The following is a 22,575-nucleotide window of genomic DNA, read 5'->3' on the forward strand; positions in this document are numbered from 1 at the left end:
AAGTTTGACAAAGACTGGTGGTTGAATTAGTGCATGGAAAGTGTTAAAATACAAGCATTTGAAATACCCTAGGGTGTCTACTTTTCAAAAATATATGGTTTGATGGGGTAAATTCCATTGACCAGCTTCAGAAATGTCCCAAATAGGACATGGGTGCATGATGACCGATGTGAAAATTCCAAGTTGAAAAACTGGAATGCGCTCCCTAAAAATAAGAGCTTTTAGCCCCCCGAGAACCCGACACACCTATACATGGGTGGTATCACTGTACCCAGGAGATGCTGCTGAAGACATATGAGGGTGTTATTTGGCAGTAACCCTTAATATTATCAGTAAATGTATTCTTAAATTGCTATTTTGTAAAAAAATCAAATTTTTTTCCCCCCCCCCAAACTTTGGCATAGATTGGTGGTAAAATGGTTGCATGAAAAAAGTCAAAATACCCCAAGTTTAATACCTTAGGTTGTCTTCTTTTAAAAAATATATACATTTGAAGGGTTATTCAGGGATTCATGACAGATATTGGTGTTACAATGTAACTATCGCCAATTTTGAAAAAACATGGTTTTGAAATAGCAAAGTGCTACTTGTACTTATTGCCCTATAACTTGCAAAAAAAGCAAAGAACATGTAAACATTGGGTATTTATAAACTCAGGACAAAATTTAGAAACTGTTTAGCATTGGTATTTTATGGTGGTTGTAGATGTGTAAGAGATTTTGGGGCTCAAAGTTAGAAAAAGTGCATTTTTTTTCATTTTTTCCTCATATTTTATATTTTTTTTTACAGTAAATTATAAGATATGATGAAAATAATCATATCTTTAGAAAGTCCATTTAATGGCGAGAAAAACAGTATATAATATGTGTGGGTACAGTAAATGAGTAAGAGGAAAATTACAGTTAAACACAAACATCGCAGAAATGCAAAAATAGCCTTGGTCCCAGATGGTCAACAAATTGAAAAGTGGTCTGGTCACTAAGGGGTTAAGGAACTAGCTGACAATCCTTTTTCCAATCCTTCTTGGAATCCTGACTTTACTCCATGAGTAACCCTTGGATTCACACCAATAAAGATATTTACGCCATATCTTATGATAGATTTTCCTGGTGAAAGGCTTTCGTGCCTGAATTAAGGTATCAATGACTGACTCGGAGAAGCCACGCTTTGATAAAGTCAAGCGTTCAATCTCCAGGAAGTCAGTCAGTCTCAGAGAAATTAGATTTGGATGGTTGAAAGGACCCTGAAGTAGAAGGTCCTGTCTCAGAGGCAGAGTCCATGGTGGAAAGGATGACATGTCCACTAGATCTGCATACCAAGTCCTGCGTGGCCACGCAGGCGCTATCAAGATCATCGATGCTCTCTCCTGCTTGATTTTGGCAATCAGACGAGGGAGCAGAGGAAACGGTGGAAACACATAAGCCAGGTTGAAGGACCAAGGCGCTGCTAGAGCATCTATCAGCGTTGCCTTGGGGTCCCTGGACCTGGATCCGTAACAAGGAAGTTTGGCGTTCTGGCGAGACGCCATGAGATCCAGTTCTGGTTCGCCCCCTCTTCCCTGAGTCAGAAAAATCACCCACAGAAAGAAGCTCTCCTTCCTCAGCTTCTGCATATTGTGAGGGGGTATCAGACATAGCTACTAAAGCGTCAGTATGCTCTGTATTTCTTCTAACTCCAGAGCTGTCTCGCTTTCCTCGTAACTCAGGTAGTCTGGATAATACCGCTGACAGTGTTTTATCCATGACTGCCGCCATGTCTTGTAAAGTAAACGTCATGGGCGCGCTAGATGTACTTGGCGCCTCTTGAGCGTGAGTCCCTTGAGCGGGATTTAAAGGTTCTGATACGTGGGGCGAGTTAGTCGGCATAACTTCCCCCTCGTCAGATTCTCGTCAGTGGTGATAAATTTTTTAAAGACAGAATATGGTCTTTATTACTTAAAGTGAAATCAGTACATTTGGTACACATTCTAAGAGGGGGTTCCACCATGGCTTCTAAACATAATGAACAAGGAGTTTCCTCTATGTCAGACATGTTTAAACAGACTAGCAATGAGACCAGCAAGCTTGGAAAACAATTTAAAGCAAGTGAACAAGCAAAAAATAAAAACGGTACTGTGCCTTTAAGAAAAATAAAAAAGGTCAGAATTTGAAAAACAGTGAAAAAAAGCAGTAAATCAAACAAAATTTTTACAGTGTGTATAATAAGTTAACAGAGCATTGCACCCACTTGCAAATGGATTAACCCCTTAGTTTAAAAAACGGATAAAAAAAACGATATAAACGTTTTTTAACAGTCACACCAACTGCCACAGCCTTGCTGTGGGCCTACCTTTCCATACAAACGACTTTGGAAAGCCTAAAAGCCCTTTAGAGAGGTCCTATAGCATTCAGGGGACTCCTTGAGGGAAGCTGGATGTCTCAGTCTGCAAAAGTTACTGCGCAATTAAGCGCTAAATTAGGCCCCTCCCACTCATAGTAACACAGTGGTAGGCCTAAGAAAACTGTTTCTAGGCAAATTTAAGCCACCCATGTGGAAAAAAACTAGGCCCCAATAAAGTTTTATCACCAAAAGTATATATAAAAACGTTTAAGCACTCCCAGCAAACGTTTTATATGACAGGAATTGAAAAATAATAAGAGTATTACCTCTGACAGTAAGCATGATACCAGTCGCTATTAAATCACTGTAATCAGGCTTACCTTAAATAAATCTGGTATCAGCAGCATTTTCTAGCATTTACATTCCTCTAGAAAAAATTTAAACTGCACATACCTCATAGCAGGATAACCTGCACGCCATTCCCCAGCTGAAGTTACCTCTCTTCAGTTATGTGTGAGAACAGCAATGGATCTTAGTTACAACCTGCTAAGATAATTAGAGACCACAGGCAGATTCTTCTTCTATTTTCTGCCTGGGACCAAAATAGTACAACTCCGGTACCATTTAAAAATAACAAACTTTTGAATTGAAGAAAAAACAACTACATTTCACCACATCTCTCTTACTGCTTCCATGCTTGTCAAGAGTTGCAAGAGAATGACTGGAGGTGGCAGTTAGGGGAGGAGCTATATAGACAGCTCTGCTGTGGGTGATCCTCTTGCAACTTCCTGTTGGGAAGGAGAATATCCCACAAGTAATGGATGATCCGTGGACTGGATACACCTTACAAGAGAAATGAGAAGCGCCTTGAGACCCTTACGGGTGATTAGCCGCGCTTTACAAGTACCCAATACATACATACATACATATGGTGAGAAAAATCTTAAAGGGACAGTAAAGTCAAAATTAAACTTATATGGATTGGATAGAGCATTACATTTTAAACAACTTTCCAATTTACTTCAATTCAATTTTGCTTAGTTCTCTAGGAGCGTGCACGTGTCTTTAGCCATCTGACAGAAGTGTTTGTATCTATGTATAACATTGCTATGATTGGAAAAAGGTGGGAAATAAGGGAACGCTAAACCAGCTATTCCTGAACAAATTTATTTCAAATCTTATATATAAAAGTCTAAAGGATTATATATATAGTATTAATGAACCAATTTTGGTGGGTTATAAACAATAAAGGATTTATTAAAAAAAACAGTGAAATGTTGGATATGGCCAATCCCAACTAATCTAATATATTATAAAAGCATAAAAACATATGGTGCACCTATAAATCTTCATATATTTTGGTTTCAATAGAAAAGCCTATAGGTGTCAGAAATAAATCCAATAAAATGCTTTATGTTACTTTGAGACGAGAACAGGGGAGTTCTTCAGAGCTTATCTTCCAGTTTACTCACTTTTTACCACCTCCCTGTTAGTGGAATGATGAAACCATCCCAATTGCGGAAACCGTTCTGGATGAATTGCGACTCGTAGTGATAGCTGCAGCTCACATTAAAGAGGTTCAGTTCCTGAGCTTATCCAGGTGGTTGTTGGTATTGGAGGTCATACGTATAACCGGAGACCGGACTTCCCTCTGTGAATAGGTGAGTGGCCATTACATTTTCAGATGAGTGATACAGATGAATCGGAGGCCCGAATTAGACCCGATTCTCTTGCCTTTGCTGAAAAAATTCCTTTCTTTCATGGAGCAGATTCCTCAGGCTACTGTTTGTAGATGTGGGCTTGTAACTCCTGTCCTATCAGTGTACCTAGGTTTACTCTCAACAAAGAATAACACAAGAACAAAGCAAATTTAATAATAGAAGTAAATTGGAACATTGTTTAAAATCACATGCTCTATCTGAATCATGAAAGTTTAATTCTGACTTTACTATATCTTTAATGCTTGATCACACAATGTATCTATAAAATACATTATAGAATAGGAAGAACAGTCTTTATGTGAAATATTTATTCAGGATAAGTATTACAGTTCATGAAACAGAATTAGCAGGATAATGAAAAACAACTGGATTTTGTTTACAATATGAAATATTTCTAATTTTATGCCCAAAACAAACTCAGATGAACTAGGAATAAAGCATTCATTTTTCTGTATAGAGATGGAAACAGTTGACGAGCCCAGAAACCAAGCGAGCGTTCATTAAAAATAATGCTGTATTTGTATAGCTCAGGAATCACAGATTTGTCAGTCATTTCGTTTTCTTCCGCCCTGATGGGATGGGAGGTAGAATTGGTTTTGTATCAGAACCCGGGCGGCTTGTGTGGGCTGAGAGCCTGGATGAAGAAGATGCTTTGGACTTGGACGCTTTGTGATCAGAACGGTCTGTAGATGGCAACCGCGGTGTATCCGGAGTGTGTCCTACACTGTTCTGATCTGTGAAAGAAGGAAAAAAGTCTCATAAGCAGGTGACATATTGGTAAGATCTATTATTCTGGGTTCTGTTTTTATATTTTTTGTATAGGATTTTTTTTGTAAGGACCTTCACCTCAAGCAATGTTCTCATCTTATGAAAACTAAACCCTTATCAGTTATTAACTACTCACCTGACAATTGTTTGTAATAATAATTGTGGATGTACATGGATGGAGAGTGTAGGATCCGCCCATTAGCCTGGGATATCAAACAACCATAGTCTGTTTATATGAGGGATCTTTTAGCCCATGCACCACAATGTGATACCTTTATGTGTGTAATGTGTTAGTTATTGTAACCCATTAGCCTGGGATATGAAACAACCATAGTCTGCTTATATGAGGGATCTTTTAGCCCATGCAATACAATGTGATACCTTTATGTGTGTAATGTGTTAGTTATTGTAACCCATTAGCCTGGGATATGAAACAACCATAGTCTGCTTATATGAGGGATCTTTTGTTTAGCCCATGCATTACAATGTGATACCTTTATGTGTGTGATGTGTTAGTTATTGTAACCCATTAGCCTGGGATATGAAACAACCATAGTCTGCTTATATGAGGGATCCTTTAGCCCATGCAATACAATGTGATACCTTTATGTGTGTGATGTGTTAGTTATTGTAACCCATTAGCCTGGGATATGAAACAACCATAGTCTGCTTATATGAGGGATCTTTTGTTTAGCCCATGCAATACAATGTGGTACCTTTATGTGTGTGATGTGTTAGTTATTGTAACCCATTAGCCTGGGATATGAAACAACCATAGTCTGCTTATATGAGGGATCTTTTGTTTAGCCCATGCAATACAATGTGATACCTTTATGTGTGTAATGTGTTAGTTATTGTAACCCATTAGCCTGGGATATGAAACAACCATAGTCTGCTTATATGAGGGATCTTTTAGCCCATGCAATACAATGTGATACCTTTATGTGTGTAATGTGTTAGTTATTGTAACCCATTAGCCTGGGATATGAAACAACCATAGTCTGCTTATATGAGGGATCTTTTAGCCCATGCAATACAATGTGATACCTTTATGTGTGTGATGTGTTAGTTATTGTAACCCATTAGCCTGGGATATGAAACAACCATAGTCTGCTTATATGAGGGATCTTTTGTTTAGCCCATGCAATACAATGTGATACCTTTATGTGTGTGATGTGTTAGTTATTGTAACCCATTAGCCTGGGATATGAAACAACCATAGTCTGCTTATATGAGGGATCTTTTGTTTAGCCCATGCAATACAATGTGATATCTGTATGTGTGTAATGTGTTAGTTATTGTAACCCATTAGCCTGGGATATGAAACAACCATAGTCTGCTTATATGAGGGATCTTTTGTTTAGCCCATGCAATACAATGTGATATCTGTATGTGTGTGATGTGTTAGTTATTGTAACCCATTAGCCTGGGATATGAAACAACCATAGTCTGCTTATATGAGGGATCTTTTGTTTAGCCCATGCAATACAATGTGATACCTTTATGTGTGTGATGTGTTAGTTATTGTAACCCATTAGCCTGGGATATGAAACAACCATAGTCTGCTTATATGAGGGATCCTTTAGCCCATGCAATACAATGTGATACCTTTATGTGTGTGATGTGTTAGTTATTGTAACCCATTAGCCTGGGATATGAAACAACCATAGTCTGCTTATATGAGGGATCTTTTGTTTAGCCCATGCATTACAATGTGATACCTTTATGTGTGTGATGTGTTAGTTATTGTAACCCATTAGCCTGGGATATGAAACAACCATAGTCTGCTTATATGAGGGATCCTTTAGCCCATGCAATACAATGTGATACCTTTATGTGTGTGATGTGTTAGTTATTGTAACCCATTAGCCTGGGATATCAAACAACCATAGTCTGCTTATATGAGGGATCTTTTGTTTAGCCCATGCAATACAATGTGATACCTTTATGTGTGTGATGTGTTAGTTATTGTAACCCATTAGCCTGGGATATCAAACAACCATAGTCTGCTTATATGAGGGATCCTTTAGCCCATGCAATACAATGTGATATCTGTATGTGTGTGATGTGTTAGTTATTGTAACCCATTAGCCTGGGATATCAAACAACCATAGTCTGCTTATATGAGGGATCCTTTAGCCCATGCAATACAATGTGATATCTGTATGTGTGTGATGTGTTAGTTATTGTAACCCATTAGCCTGGGATATCAAACAACCATAGTCTGCTTATATGAGGGATCTTTTAGCCCATGCAATACAATGTGATACCTTTATGTGTGTGATGTGTTAGTTATTGTAACCCATTAGCCTGGGATATGAAACAACCATAGTCTGCTTATATGAGGGATCTTTTGTTTAGCCCATGCAATACAATGTGATACCTTTATGTGTGTAATGTGTTAGTTATTGTAACCCATTAGCCTGGGATATGAAACAACCATAGTCTGCTTATATGAGGGATCTTTTGTTTAGCCCATGCATTACAATGTGATACCTTTATGTGTGTGATGTGTTAGTTATTGTAACCCATTAGCCTGGGATATGAAACAACCATAGTCTGCTTATATGAGGGATCTTTTAGCCCATGCAATACAATGTGATACCTTTATGTGTGTGATGTGTTAGTTATTGTAACCCATTAGCCTGGGATATGAAACAACCATAGTCTGCTTATATGAGGGATCCTTTAGCCCATGCAATACAATGTGATACCTTTATGTGTGTAATGTGTTAGTTATTGTAACCCATTAGCCTGGGATATGAAACAACCATAGTCTGCTTATATGAGGGATCTTTTGTTTAGCCCATGCAATACAATGTGATACCTTTATGTGTGTGATGTGTTAGTTATTGTAACCCATTAGCCTGGGATATGAAACAACCATAGTCTGCTTATATGAGGGATCCTTTAGCCCATGCAATACAATGTGATACCTTTATGTGTGTGATGTGTTAGTTATTGTAACCCATTAGCCGGGGATATGAAACAACCATAGTCTGCTTATATGAGGGATCTTTTAGCCCATGCAATACAATGTGATACCTTTATGTGTGTGATGTGTTAGTTATTGTAACCCATTAGCCGGGGATATGAAACAACCATAGTCTGCTTATATGAGGGATCCTTTAGCCCATGCAATACAATGTGATACCTTTATGTGTGTGATGTGTTAGTTATTGTAACCCATTAGCCTGGGATATGAAACAACCATAGTCTGCTTATATGAGGGATCTTTTGTTTAGCCCATGCAATACAATGTGATACCTTTATGTGTGTGATGTGTTAGTTATTGTAACCCATTAGCCTGGGATATCAAACAACCATAGTCTGCTTATATGAGGGATCTTTTGTTTAGCCCATGCAATACAATGTGATACCTTTATGTGTGTGATGTGTTAGTTATTGTAACCCATTAGCCTGGGATATGAAACAACCATAGTCTGCTTATATGAGGGATCTTTTAGCCCATGCAATACAATGTGATATCTGTATGTGTGTGATGTGTTAGTTATTGTAACCCATTAGCCTGGGATATCAAACAACCATAGTCTGCTTATATGAGGGATCCTTTAGCCCATGCAATACAATGTGATACCTTTATGTGTGTGATGTGTTAGTTATTGTAACCCATTAGCCTGGGATATCAAACAACCATAGTCTGCTTATATGAGGGATCTTTTAGCCCATGCAATACAATGTGATACCTTTATGTGTGTGATGTGTTAGTTATTGTAACCCATTAGCCTGGGATATGAAACAACCATAGTCTGCTTATATGAGGGATCCTTTAGCCCATGCAATACAATGTGATACCTTTATGTGTGTAATGTGTTAGTTATTGTAACCCATTAGCCTGGGATATGAAACAACCATAGTCTGCTTATATGAGGGATCTTTTAGCCCATGCAATACAATGTGATACCTTTATGTGTGTGATGTGTTAGTTATTGTAACCCATTAGCCTGGGATATGAAACAACCATAGTCTGCTTATATGAGGGATCTTTTAGCCCATGCAATACAATGTGATACCTTTATGTGTGTGATGTGTTAGTTATTGTAACCCATTAGCCTGGGATATCAAACAACCATAGTCTGCTTATATGAGGGATCCTTTAGCCCATGGAATACAATGTGATACCTTTATGTGTGTGATGTGTTAGTTATTGTAACCCATTAGCCTGGGATATCAAACAACCATAGTCTGCTTATATGAGGGATCTTTTAGCCCATGCAATACAATGTGATACCTTTATGTGTGTAATGTGTTAGTTATTGTAACCCATTAGCCTGGGATATCAAACAACCATAGTCTGCTTATATGAGGGATCCTTTAGCCCATGGAATACAATGTGATATCTGTATGTGTGTGATGTGTTAGTTATTGTAACCCATTAGCCTGGGATATGAAACAACCATAGTCTGCTTATATGAGGGATCTTTTAGCCCATGCAATACAATGTGATACCTTTATGTGTGTAATGTGTTAGTTATTGTAACCCATTAGCCTGGGATATGAAACAACCATAGTCTGCTTATATGAGGGATCTTTTGTTTAGCCCATGCAATACAATGTGATACCTTTATGTGTGTGATGTGTTAGTTATTGTAACCCATTAGCCTGGGATATGAAACAACCATAGTCTGCTTATATGAGGGATCTTTTAGCCCATGCAATACAATGTGATACCTTTATGTGTGTGATGTGTTAGTTATTGTAACCCATTAGCCTGGGATATGAAACAACCATAGTCTGCTTATATGAGGGATCTTTTAGCCCATGCAATACAATGTGATACCTTTATGTGTGTGATGTGTTAGTTATTGTAACCCATTAGCCTGGGATATGAAACAACCATAGTCTGCTTATATGAGGGATCTTTTAGCCCATGCAATACAATGTGATACCTTTATGTGTGTGATGTGTTAGTTATTGTAACCCATTAGCCTGGGATATGAAACAACCATAGTCTGCTTATATGAGGGATCTTTTAGCCCATGCAATACAATGTGATACCTTTATGTGTGTGATGTGTTAGTTATTGTAACCCATTAGCCTGGGATATCAAACAACCATAGTCTGCTTATATGAGGGATCTTTTAGCCCATGCAATACAATGTGATACCTTTATGTGTGTGATGTGTTAGTTATTGTAACCCATTAGCCTGGGATATCAAACAACCATAGTCTGCTTATATGAGGGATCTTTTGTTTAGCCCATGCAATACAATGTGATACCTTTATGTGTGTGATGTGTTAGTTATTGTAACCCATTAGCCTGGGATATGAAACAACCATAGTCTGCTTATATGAGGGATCTTTTAGCCCATGCAATACAATGTGATACCTTTATGTGTGTGATGTGTTAGTTATTGTAACCCATTAGCCGGGGATATGAAACAACCATAGTCTGCTTATATGAGGGATCTTTTAGCCCATGCAATACAATGTGATACCTTTATGTGTGTGATGTGTTAGTTATTGTAACCCATTAGCCTGGGATATGAAACAACCATAGTCTGCTTATATGAGGGATCTTTTAGCCCATGCAATACAATGTGATACCTTTATGTGTGTGATGTGTTAGTTATTGTAACCCATTAGCCTGGGATATCAAACAACCATAGTCTGCTTATATGAGGGATCTTTTAGCCCATGCAATACAATGTGATATCTGTATGTGTGTGATGTGTTAGTTATTGTAACCCATTAGCCTGGGATATGAAACAACCATAGTCTGCTTATATGAGGGATCTTTTGTTTAGCCCATGCAATACAATGTGATACCTTTATGTGTGTGATGTGTTAGTTATTGTAACCCATTAGCCTGGGATATGAAACAACCATAGTCTGCTTATATGAGGGATCTTTTAGCCCATGCAATACAATGTGATACCTTTATGTGTGTGATGTGTTAGTTATTGTAACCCATTAGCCTGGGATATGAAACAACCATAGTCTGCTTATATGAGGGATCTTTTGTTTAGCCCATGCAATACAATGTGATACCTTTATGTGTGTGATGTGTTAGTTATTGTAACCCATTAGCCTGGGATATCAAACAACCATAGTCTGCTTATATGAGGGATCTTTTAGCCCATGCAATACAATGTGATACCTTTATGTGTGTGATGTGTTAGTTATTGTAACCCATTAGCCTGGGATATCAAACAACCATAGTCTGCTTATATGAGGGATCTTTTAGCCCATGCAATACAATGTGATACCTTTATGTGTGTGATGTGTTAGTTATTGTAACCCATTAGCCTGGGATATCAAACAACCATAGTCTGCTTATATGAGGGATCTTTTAGCCCATGCAATACAATGTGATACCTTTATGTGTGTGATGTGTTAGTTATTGTAACCCATTAGCCTGGGATATCAAACAACCATAGTCTGCTTATATGAGGGATCTTTTAGCCCATGCATTACAATGTGATACCTTTATGTGTGTGATGTGTTAGTTATTGTAACCCATTAGCCTGGGATATGAAACAACCATAGTCTGCTTATATGAGGGATCTTTTGTTTAGCCCATGCAATACAATGTGATACCTTTATGTGTGTGATGTGTTAGTTATTGTAACCCATTAGCCTGGGATATGAAACAACCATAGTCTGCTTATATGAGGGATCTTTTAGCCCATGCAATACAATGTGATACCTTTATGTGTGTGATGTGTTAGTTATTGTAACCCATTAGCCTGGGATATCAAACAACCATAGTCTGCTTATATGAGGGATCTTTTAGCCCATGCATTACAATGTGATACCTTTATGTGTGTGATGTGTTAGTTATTGTAACCCATTAGCCTGGGATATCAAACAACCATAGTCTGCTTATATGAGGGATCTTTTGTTTAGCCCATGCAATACAATGTGATACCTTTATGTGTGTGATGTGTTAGTTATTGTAACCCATTAGCCTGGGATATCAAACAACCATAGTCTGCTTATATGAGGGATCTTTTGTTTAGCCCATGCAATACAATGTGATACCTTTATGTGTGTGATGTGTTAGTTATTGTAACCCATTAGCCTGGGATATCAAACAACCATAGTCTGCTTATATGAGGGATCTTTTGTTTAGCCCATGCAATACAATGTGATACCTTTATGTGTGTGATGTGTTAGTTATTGTAAATAGATCTCTCTTGCTCACAGCAGCTGTAATTTAATTTAATTCCGGGTTTTTAGCCTGGTATATTTTTTACTAATGATTAAAGATTACGTTTTGTGGTTGTTTTCCGTTTCACTTCTCAAACTACATTTTTAAAGGGATATTAGACCCCAAATTTTTCTTTAGTGATTCAGACAGAGCAAACCATCTTAAAAAAGTTTCAAATGTACTTCTATTATCAAATTTGCTTTGCTCCCATGATAGTCTGTGTTGTAGAGATACCTAGGTAGCATATGGAGCACTGCATGGTGGGAAATAGTGCTCTTGCAAATGGTTAACAAAACTGCTGCCATATAGTGCTCCAGGCACGTGCACGCTCCTGAGCTTACATCCCTGCTTTACAACAAAAGATACCAAGCCGACAAAGACTTTTTTATAATAGAAGTAAATTAGAACGTTGTTTCAAATGATAAGCTCTATCTGAATCATAAAGGAACATTTGTGGGTTTCATATCCCTTTAAGAACACTACATTTGTGTACATAGACAGAGCCCAGTTCAGCTCTCTCTGCCTTTAGATCTGAGGTCACACTTTTCTCCTACATTCTATTACAACAGATGAAGTCATATTTCATATTTATAGTCAGGTTCCCTCCCTCCCGGAGAGCTAGAAACACTTTGAAGTTAACAGCTGACAATAGTCTGTAGCCCTCTCTTCCCTCGGGTTTCTACAAGATGATAAGGACACTCTGCATGAGCACAGCTCTTGATGGGCACAATTTATAACAGACTCTAATGTGAAACATGTTTGTCGTTGGTTCCAGCTCCTGCAGTGAAAACTCTCAGCACAGAACATGTGTCTCTCGGTGCCGCCGTAAAGATAAAGAAATCAAATGTCTTCTTCATTCCAGAGAGAGTGGTCAGCATGTGCCACCCCTTGCACACTCACTCACCCACACACACATGTATATTTAGATAGATAGATGAATAACATTGAGCAATGATACTTTTTTTATTGTACTAACTATAACTATATATATATATATAAATATATATATACAGTTGTGCTCATAAGTTTACATACCCTGGCAGAATTTATGATTTCTTGGCCATTTTTCAGAGAATATGAATGATAATACAAAAACTTTTCTTTCACTCATGCTTAGTGTTTGGCTGAAGCCATTTATTATCAATCAACTGTGTTTACTCTTTTTATATCATAATGACAACAGAAACTACCCAAATAACCCTTATCAAAAGTTTACATCCCCTGGTGATTTTGGCCTGATAACATGCATACTAGTTGACACAAAGGGGTTTGAATGGCTATTAAAGGTAACCATCCTCACCTGTGATCTGTTTGCTTGTAATTTGTGTGTGTGTGTATAAAAGCTCAATGAGTTTCTGGACTCCTGACAGACCCTTGCATCTTTCATCCAGTGCTGCACTGACAATTCTGGATTCTGAGTCATGGGGAAAGCAAAATAATTGTCAAAGGATCTGCAGGAAAAGGTAGTTGAACTGTATAAAACAGGAAAGGGATATAAAAAGATATCCAAGGAATTGAGAATGCAAATCAGTAGTGTTCAAACTCTAATAAAGAAGTGGAAAATGAGGGGTTCTGTTGAAACCAAACCACGGTCAGGTAGACCAACTAAAATTTCAGCCACAACTGCCAGGAAAATTGTTCGGGATGCAAAGACAAACCCACAAATAACTTCAGGTGAAATACAAGACATGTGGTGGGCTGTTTCAAGATGCACAATAAGGAGGCACTTGAAGAAAGATGGGCTGCATGGTCGAGTCGCCAGAAGAAAGCCATTACTACGCAAATGCCACAAAGTATCCTCTTACAATACGCCAAACAACACAGAGACAAGCCTCAAACCTTCTGGCATAAAGTCATTTGGAGTGATGAGACCAAAGTTGAGCTTTTTGGCCACAACCATAAACGCTACATTTGGAGAGGAGTCAACAAGGCCTATGATTAAAGGTACACCATTCCTACTGTGAAACACGGAGGTGGATCGCTGATGTTTTGGGGATGTGTGAGCTACAAAGGCACAGGAAATTTGGTCAGAATTGATGGCAAGATGAATGCAGTATGTTATCAAACAGAACGCCTCACTTTCCACTTCTTGATTAGAGTTTGAACACTGCTGATTTGCATTCTCAATTCCTTGGATATCTTTTTATATCCCTTTCCTGTTTTATACAGTTCAACTACCTTTGTGTACCTTTTTCTGTCCTACCTAAAATGTCAGCTATTTCTTCTGTCCTACCTGAAATGTCAGCTATTTCTTCTGTCATACCTGAAGTGTCAGCTATTTCTTCTGTCCTACCTGAAATGTCAGCTATTTCTTCTGTCCTACCTGAAATGTCAGCTATTTCTTCTGTCATACCTGAAGTGTCAGCTATTTCTTCTGTCCTACCTGAAATGTCAGCTATTTCTTCTGTCCTACCTGAAATGTCAGCTATTTCTTCTGTCATACCTGAAGTGTCAGCTAGTTCTTCTGTCCTACCTGAAATGTCAGCTATTTCTTCTGTCCTACCTGAAATGTCACAATTTTTTCTGTCCAACCTGGTGTCAGCTATTTCTTCAGTTCTACCTGAAATGTCAGCTATTTCTTCTGTCCAACCTGGTGTCAGCTATTTCTTCTGTCTTACCTGGTGTCGGCTATTTCTTCTGTCCTACCTGAAGTGTCAGCTATTTCTTCTGTCCTACCTGAAATGTCAGCTATTTCTTCTGTCATACCTGAAGTGTCAGCTATTTCTTCTGTCCTACCTGAAATGTCAGCTATTTCTTCTGTCCTACCTGAAATGTCAGCTATTTCTTCTGTCCTACCTGAAATGTCAGCTATTTCTTCTGTCCAACCTGGTGTCAGCTATTTCTTCTGTCTTACCTGGTGTCAGCTATTTCTTCTGTCTTACCTGGTGTCAGCTATTTCTTCTGTCCTACCTGAAGTGTCAGCTATCTTCTGTCCTACCTGAAGTGTCAGCTATTTCTTCTGTCCTACCTGAAGTGTCAGCTATTTCTTCTGTCCTACCTGAAGTGTCAGCTATTTCTTCTGTCCTACCTGAAGTGCCAGCTATTTCTTCTGTCCTATCTGAAGTGTCAGCTATTTCTTCTGTCCTACCTGAAGTGTCAGCTATTTCTTCTGTCCTACCTGAAGTGTCAGCTATTTCTTCTGTCCTATCTGAAGTGTCAGCTATTTCTTCTGTCCTATCTGAAGTGTCAGCTATTTCTTCTGTCCTATCTGAAGTGTCAGCTATTTCTTCTGTCCTACCTGAAGTGTCAGCTATTTCTTCTGTCCTATCTGAAGTGTCAGCTATTTCTTCTGTCCTACCTGAAATGTCAGCTATTTCTTCTGTCCTACTTGAAGTGTCAACTATTTCTTCTGTCCTACCTGAAGTGTAAGCTATTTCTTCTGTCCTACCTGAAGTGTCAACTATTTCTTCTGTCCTACCTGAAGTGTCAGCTATTTCTTCTGTCCTATCTGAAGTGTCAGCTATTTCTTCTGTCCTATCTGAAGTGTCAGCTATTTCTTCTGTCCTACCTGAAGTGTCAGCTATTTCTTCTGTCGAAGTGTCAGCTATTTCTTCTGTCCTATCTGAAGTGTGAGCTATTTCTTCTGTCCTACCTGAAGTGTCAGCTATTTCTTCTGTCCTATCTGAAGTGTCAGCTATTTCTTCTGTCCTACCTGAAGTGTCAGCTATTTCTTCTGTCCTACCTGAAATGTCAGCTATTTCTTCTGTCCTATCTGAAGTGTCAGCTATTTCTTCTGTCCTACCTGAAGTGTCAGCTATTTCTTCTGTCCTATCTGAAGTCCTATCTGAAATAGCTATCTGAAATAGATGACACTTCAGGTAGGAAAGAAGAAATAGCAGACACTTCAGGTAGGACAGAAGAAATAGCTGACACTTCAGATAGGACAGAAGAAATATCTGACACTTCAGATAGGACAGAAGAAATAGCTGACACTTCAGGTAGGACAGAAGAAATAGCTGACACTTCAGATAGGACAGAAGAAATAGCTGACACTTCGACAGAAGAAATAGCTGACACTTCAGGTAGGACAGAAGAAATAGCTGACACTTCAGGTAGGACAGAAGAAATAGCTGACACTTCAGGTAGGACAGAAGAAATAGCTGACACTTCAGATAGGACAGAAGAAATAGCTGACACTTCAGGTAGGACAGAAGAAATAGATGACACTTCAGGTAGGACAGAAGAAATAGCTGACACCAGGTAGGACAGAAGAAATAGCTGACACTTCAGGTAGGACAGAAGAAATAGCTGACACTTCGACAGAAGAAATAGCTGACACTTCAGGTAGGACAGAAGAAATAGCTGACACTTCAGGTAGGACAGAAGAAATAGCTGACACTTCAGGTAGGACAGAAGAAATAGCTGACACTTCAGATAGGACAGAAGAAATAGCTGACACTTCAGGTAGGACAGAAGAAATAGCTGACACTTCAGGTAGGACAGAAGAAATAGCTGACACCAGGTAGGACAGAAGAAATAGCTGACACTTCAGGTAGAACTGAAGAAATAGCTGACACTTCAGGTAGGACAGAAGAAATAGCTGACACTTCAGGTAGGACAGAAGAAATAGCTGACACTTCAGGTAGGACAGAAGAAATAGCTGACACTTCAGATAGGACAGAAGAAATAGCTGACACTTCGACAGAAGAAATAGCTGACACTTCAGGTAGGACAGAAGAAATAGCTGACACCAGGTAGGACAGAAGAAATAGCTGACACTTCAGGTAGGACAGAAGAAATAGCTGACACTTCGACAGAAGAAATAGCTGACACTTCAGGTAGGACAGAAGAAATAGCTGACACTTCAGGTAGGACAGAAGAAATAGATGACACTTCAGGTAGGACAGAAGAAATAGCTGACACCAGGTAGGACAGAAGAAATAGCTGACACTTCAGGTAGGACAGAAGAAATAGCTGACACTTCGACAGAAGAAATAGCTGACACTTCAGGTAGGACAGAAGAAATAGCTGACACTTCAGGTAGGACAGAAGAAATAGCTGACACTTCAGGTAGGACAGAAGAAATAGCTGACACTTCAGATAGGACAGAAGAAATAGCTGACACTTCAGGTAGGACAGAAGAAATAGCTGACACTTCAGGTAGGACAGAAGAAATAGCTGACACCAGGTAGGACAGAAGAAATAGCTGACACTTCAGGTAGAACTGAAGAAATAGCTGACACTTCAGGTAGGACAGAAGAAATAGCTGACACTTCAGGTAGGACAGAAGAAATAGCTGACACTTCAGGTAGGACAGAAGAAATAGCTGACACTTCAGATAGGACAGAAGAAATAGCTGACACTTCAGATAGGACAGAAGAAATAGCTGACACTTCGACAGAAGAAATAGCTGACACTTCAGGTAGGACAGAAGAAATAGCTGACACTTCAGGTAGGACAGAAGAAATAGCTGACACTTCAGGTAGGACAGAAGAAATAGCTGACACTTCGACAGAAGAAATAGCTGACACTTCAGGTAGGACAGAAGAAATAGCTGACACTTCAGGTAGGACAGAAAAAATAGCTGACACTTCAGGTAGGACAGAAGAAATAGCTGAAACTTCAGGTAGAACTGAAGAAATAGCTGACATTTCAGGTAGGACAGAAGAAATAGCTGACACTTCAGGTAGGACAGAAGAAATAGCTGACACTTCAGATAGGACAGAAGAAATAGCTGACACTTCAGGTAGGACAGAAGAAATAGCTGACACTTCAGGTAGGACAGAAGAAAAAGCTGACACTTCAGGTAGGACAGAAGAAATAGCTGACACTTCAGGTAGAACTGAAGAAATAGCTTACACTTCAGATAGGACAGAAGAAATAGCTGACACTTCAGGTAGGACAGAAGAAATAGCTGACACTTCAGATAGGACAGAAGAAATAGCTGACACTTCAGATAGGACAGAAGAAATAGCTGACACTTCAGGTAGGACAGAAGAAATAGCTGACACCAGGTAGGACAGAAGAAATAGCTGACCCTTCAGGTAGGACAGAAGAAATAGCTGACACTTCAGGTAGGACAGAAGAAATAGCTGACACTTCAGGTAGGACAGAAGAAATAGCTGACACTTCAGATAGGACAGAAGAAATAGCTGACACTTCAGGTAGGACAGAAGAAATAGCTGACACTTCAGGTAGGACAGAAGAAATAGCTGACACTTCAGGTAGGACAGAAGAAATAGCAGACACTTCAGGTAGGACAGAAGAAATAGCTGACACTTCAGATAGGACAGAAGAAATAGCTGACACTTCAGATAGGACAGAAGAAATAGCTGACACTTCAGGTAGGACAGAAGAAATAGCTGACACTTCAGATAGGACAGAAGAAATAGCTGACACTTCGACAGAAGAAATAGCTGACACTTCAGGTAGGACAGAAGAAATAGCTGACACTTCAGATAGGACAGAAGAAAACATAATTTATGCTTACCTGATAAATTCCTTTCTTCTGTAGTGTGATCAGTCCACGGGTCATCATTACTTCTGGGATATTACTCCTCCCCAACAGGAAGTGCAAGAGGATTCACCCAGCAGAGCTGCATATAGCTCCTCCCCTCTACGTCACTCCCAGTCATTCGACCAAGGACCAACGAGAAAGGAAAAGCCAAGGGTGAAGTGGTGACTGGAGTATAAATTAAAAAATATTTACCTGCCTTAAAAAACAGGGCGGGCCGTGGACTGATCACACTACAGAAGAAAGGAATTTATCAGGTAAGCATAAATTATGTTTTCTTCTGTTAAGTGTGATCAGTCCACGGGTCATCATTACTTCTGGGATACCAATACCAAAGCAAAAGTACACGGATGACGGGAGGGATAGGCAGGCTCTTTATACAGAAGGAACCACTGCCTGAAGAACCTTTCTCCCAAAAATAGCCTCCGATGAAGCAAAAGTGTCAAATTTGTAAAATTTGGAAAAAGTATGAAGCGAAGACCAAGTTGCAGCCTTGCAAATCTGTTCAACAGAGGCCTCATTCTTGAAGGCCCAAGTGGAAGCCACAGCTCTAGTAGAATGAGCTGTAATTCTTTCAGGAGGCTGCTGTCCAGCAGTCTCATAAGCTAAACGAATTATGCTACGAAGCCAAAAAGAAAGAGAGGTAGCGGAAGCTTTTTGACCTCTCCTCTGCCCAGAGTAAATGACAAACAGAGAAGACGTTTGTCGAAATTCCTTAGTTGCCTGTAAGTAAAATTTTAGAGCACGGACTACATCCAGGTTGTGCAGTAGACGTTCCTTCTTTGAAGAAGGATTTGGGCATAAAGAAGGAACAACAATCTCTTGATTGATATTCCTGTTAGTAACTACCTTAGGTAAGAACCCAGGTTTAGTACGCAGGACTACCTTATCCGAATGAAAAATCAAATAAGGAGAATCACAATGTAAGGCTGATAATTCAGAGACTCTTCGAGCCGAGGAAATAGCCATTAAAAATAGAACTTTCCAAGATAACAACTTTATATCAATGGAATGAAGGGGTTCAAACGGAACGCCCTGTAAAACATTAAGAACAAGGTTTAAACTCCATGGTGGAGCAACAGTTTTAAACACAGGCTTAATTCTGGCCAAAGCCTGACAAAAAGCCTGGACGTCAGGAACTTCTGACAGACGTTTGTGTAACAGAATGGACAGAGCTGAGATCTGTCCCTTTAATGAACTAGCAGATAAACCCTTTTCTAAACCTTCTTGTATAAAAGACAATATCCTAGGAATCCTAACCTTACTCCAAGAGTAACCTTTGGATTCACACCAATATAGGTATTTACGCCATATCTTATGGTAAATCTTTCTGGTAACAGGTTTCCTAGCCTGTATTAAGGTATCAATAACTGACTCAGAAAATCCACGTCTTGATAAAATCAAGCGTTCAATTTCCAAGCAGTCAGCTTCAGAGAAGTTAGATTTTGATGTTTGAAGGGACCCTGTATCAGAAGGTCCTGTTTCAGAGGTAGAGACCAAGGTGGACAGGATGACATGTCCACCAGGTCTGCATACCAAGTCCTGCGTGGCCACGCAGGTGCTATTAGAATCACTGATGCTCTCTCTTGTTTGATTCTGGCAATCAATCGAGGAAGCAACGGGAAGGGTGGAAACACGTAAGCCATCCTGAAGTCCCAAGGTGCTGTCAGAGCATCTATCAGGACTGCTCCTGGATCCCTGGATCTGGACCCGTAACGAGGAAGCTTGGCGTTCTGTCGAGACGCCATGAGATCTATCTCTGGTTTGCCCCAACGTCGAAGTATTTGGGCAAAGACCTCCGGATGAAGTTCCCACTCCCCCGGATGAAAAGTCTGACGACTTAAGAAATCCGCCTCCCAGTTCTCCACTCCCGGGATGTGGATTGCTGACAGGTGGCAAGAGTGAGACTCTGCCCAGCAAATTATCTTTGATACTTCCATCATAGCTAGGGAGCTTCTTGTCCCTCCCTGATGGTTGATGTAAGCTACAGTCGTGATGTTGTCCGACTGAAACCTGATGAACCCCCGAGTTGTCAACTGGGGCCAAGCCAGGAGGGCATTGAGAACTGCTCTCAATTCCAGAATGTTTATTGGCAGGAGACTCTCCTCCTGACTCCATTGTCCCTGAGCCTTCAGAGAATTCCAGACGGCACCCCAACCTAGAAGGCTGGCGTCTGTTGTTACAATTGTCCAGTCTGGTCTGCTGAATGGCATCCCCCTGGACAGATGCGGCCGAGAAAGCCACCATAGAAGAGAATTTCTGGTCTCTTGATCCAGATTCAGAGAAGGGGATAAGTCTGAGTAATCCCCATTCCACTGACTTAGCATGCACAGTTGCAGTGGTCTGAGGTGTAAGCGTGCAAAGGGTACTATGTCCATTGCCGCTACCATTAAGCCGATTACCTCCATGCATTGAGCCACTGACAGGTGTTGAATGGAATGAAGGGTGCGGCAAGCACTTTGAAGTCTTGTTAGCCTGTCCTCTGTCAGGTAAATCTTCATTTCTACAGAATCTATAAGAGTCCCCAGGAAGGGAACTCTTGTGAGTGGAACGAGTGAACTTTTCTTTTCGTTCACCTTCCATCCATGTGACCTTAGAAATGCCAGCACTAACTCTGTATGAGACTTGGCAGTTTGAAAGCTTGAAGCTTGTATCAGAATGTCGTCTAGGTATGGAGCTACCGAGATTCCCCGCGGTCTTAGTACCGCCAGAAGAGCACCCAGAACCTTTGTGAAGATTCTTGGAGCTGTAGCCAATCCGAATGGAAGAGCCACAAACTGGTAATGCCTGTCTAGGAAGGCAAACCTTAGGTACCGATAATGATCTTTGTGAATCGGTATGTGAAGGTAAGCATCTTTTAAATCTACAGTGGTCATGTATTGACCCTCTTGGATCATAGGTAAAATTGTCCGAATAGTCTCCATCTTGAACGATGGAACTCTTAGGAATTTGTTTAGGATCTTTAAGTCCAGGATTGGTCTGAAAGTTCCCTCTTTTTTGGGAACCACAAACAGATTTGAGTAAAACCCCTGTCCCTGTTCCGATCGTGGAACTGGATGGATTACTCCCATTAACAAGAGCTCTTGTACGCAGCGTAGAAACGCCTCTTTCTTTGTCTGGATTGTTGACAATCTTGACAGATGAAATCTCTCTCTTGGAGGAGAGTATTTGAAGTCCAGAAGGTATCCCTGAGATATTATCTCTAGCGCCCAGGGATCCTGAACATCTCTTGCCCAAGCCTGGGCGAAGAGAGAAAGTCTGCCCCCCACTAGATCCGATCCCGGATCGGGGGCCCTCAATTCATGCTGTTTTAGGGGCAGCAGCAGGTTTCCTAGTCTGCTTGCCCTTGTTCCAGGACTGGTTAGGTTTCCAGCCTTGTCTGTAGCGAGCAACAGCTCCTTCCTGTTTTGGTGCAGAGGAAGTTGATGCTGCTCCTGCTTTGAAATTACGAAAGGAACGAAAATTAGACTGTCTAGTCTTGGCTTTGGCTTTGTCCTGAGGCAGGGCATGGCCTTTACCTCCTGTAATGTCAGCGATAATCTCTTTCAACCCGGGCCCGAATAAGGTCTGCCCTTTGAAAGGTATATTAAGCAATTTAGACTTAGAAGTAACATCAGCTGACCAGGATTTTAGCCACAGCGCCCTGCGTGCCTGAATGGCGAATCCTGAATTCTTCGCCGTAAGTTTAGTAAGATGTACTACGGCCTCCGAAAGGAATGAATTAGCTAGTTTAAGGACTCTAAGCCTGTCCGTAATGTCGTCCAGAGTAGCTGAACCAATGTTCTCTTCCAGAGACTCAATCCAGAATGCCGCTGCAGCCGTGATCGGCGCAATGCATGCAAGGGGTTGCAATATAAAACCTTGTTGAACAAACATTTTCTTAAGGTAACCCTCTAACTTTTTATCCATTGGATCTGAAAAAGCACAGCTATCCTCCACCGGGATAGTGGTACGCTTAGCTAAGGTAGAAACTGCTCCCTCCACCTTAGGGACCGTTTGCCATAAGTCCCTTGTGGTGGCGTCTATTGGAAACATTTTTCTAAATATCGGAGGGGGTGAGAACGGCACACCGGGTCTATCCCACTCCTTAGTAACAATTTCAGTAAGTCTCTTAGGTATAGGAAAAACCTCAGTACTCG

The 22,575-nt window shown here is 40.2% G+C and overlaps 1 protein-coding gene across 1 annotated transcript in view; it reads right to left on the reverse strand.

Annotated features, from left to right (window-relative positions):
- Positions 1-4,333: 4,333 nt before the first annotated feature.
- The window catches only part of LRGUK (leucine rich repeats and guanylate kinase domain containing), a 208,160-nt gene continuing 189,918 nt past the window's right edge, over positions 4,334-22,575 (reverse strand). Inside the window, exon 20 of the mRNA XM_053716389.1 lies at positions 4,334-4,774. Coding sequence (XP_053572364.1) covers positions 4,590-4,774 — 185 coding nt within the window. The 3' untranslated portion in view covers positions 4,334-4,589. The remainder of the gene's footprint in view (positions 4,775-22,575) is intronic.

This window comes from Bombina bombina, chromosome 6 (assembly GCF_027579735.1).
Source record: "Bombina bombina isolate aBomBom1 chromosome 6, aBomBom1.pri, whole genome shotgun sequence".
NCBI classification, from domain to species: domain Eukaryota; kingdom Metazoa; phylum Chordata; class Amphibia; order Anura; family Bombinatoridae; genus Bombina; species Bombina bombina.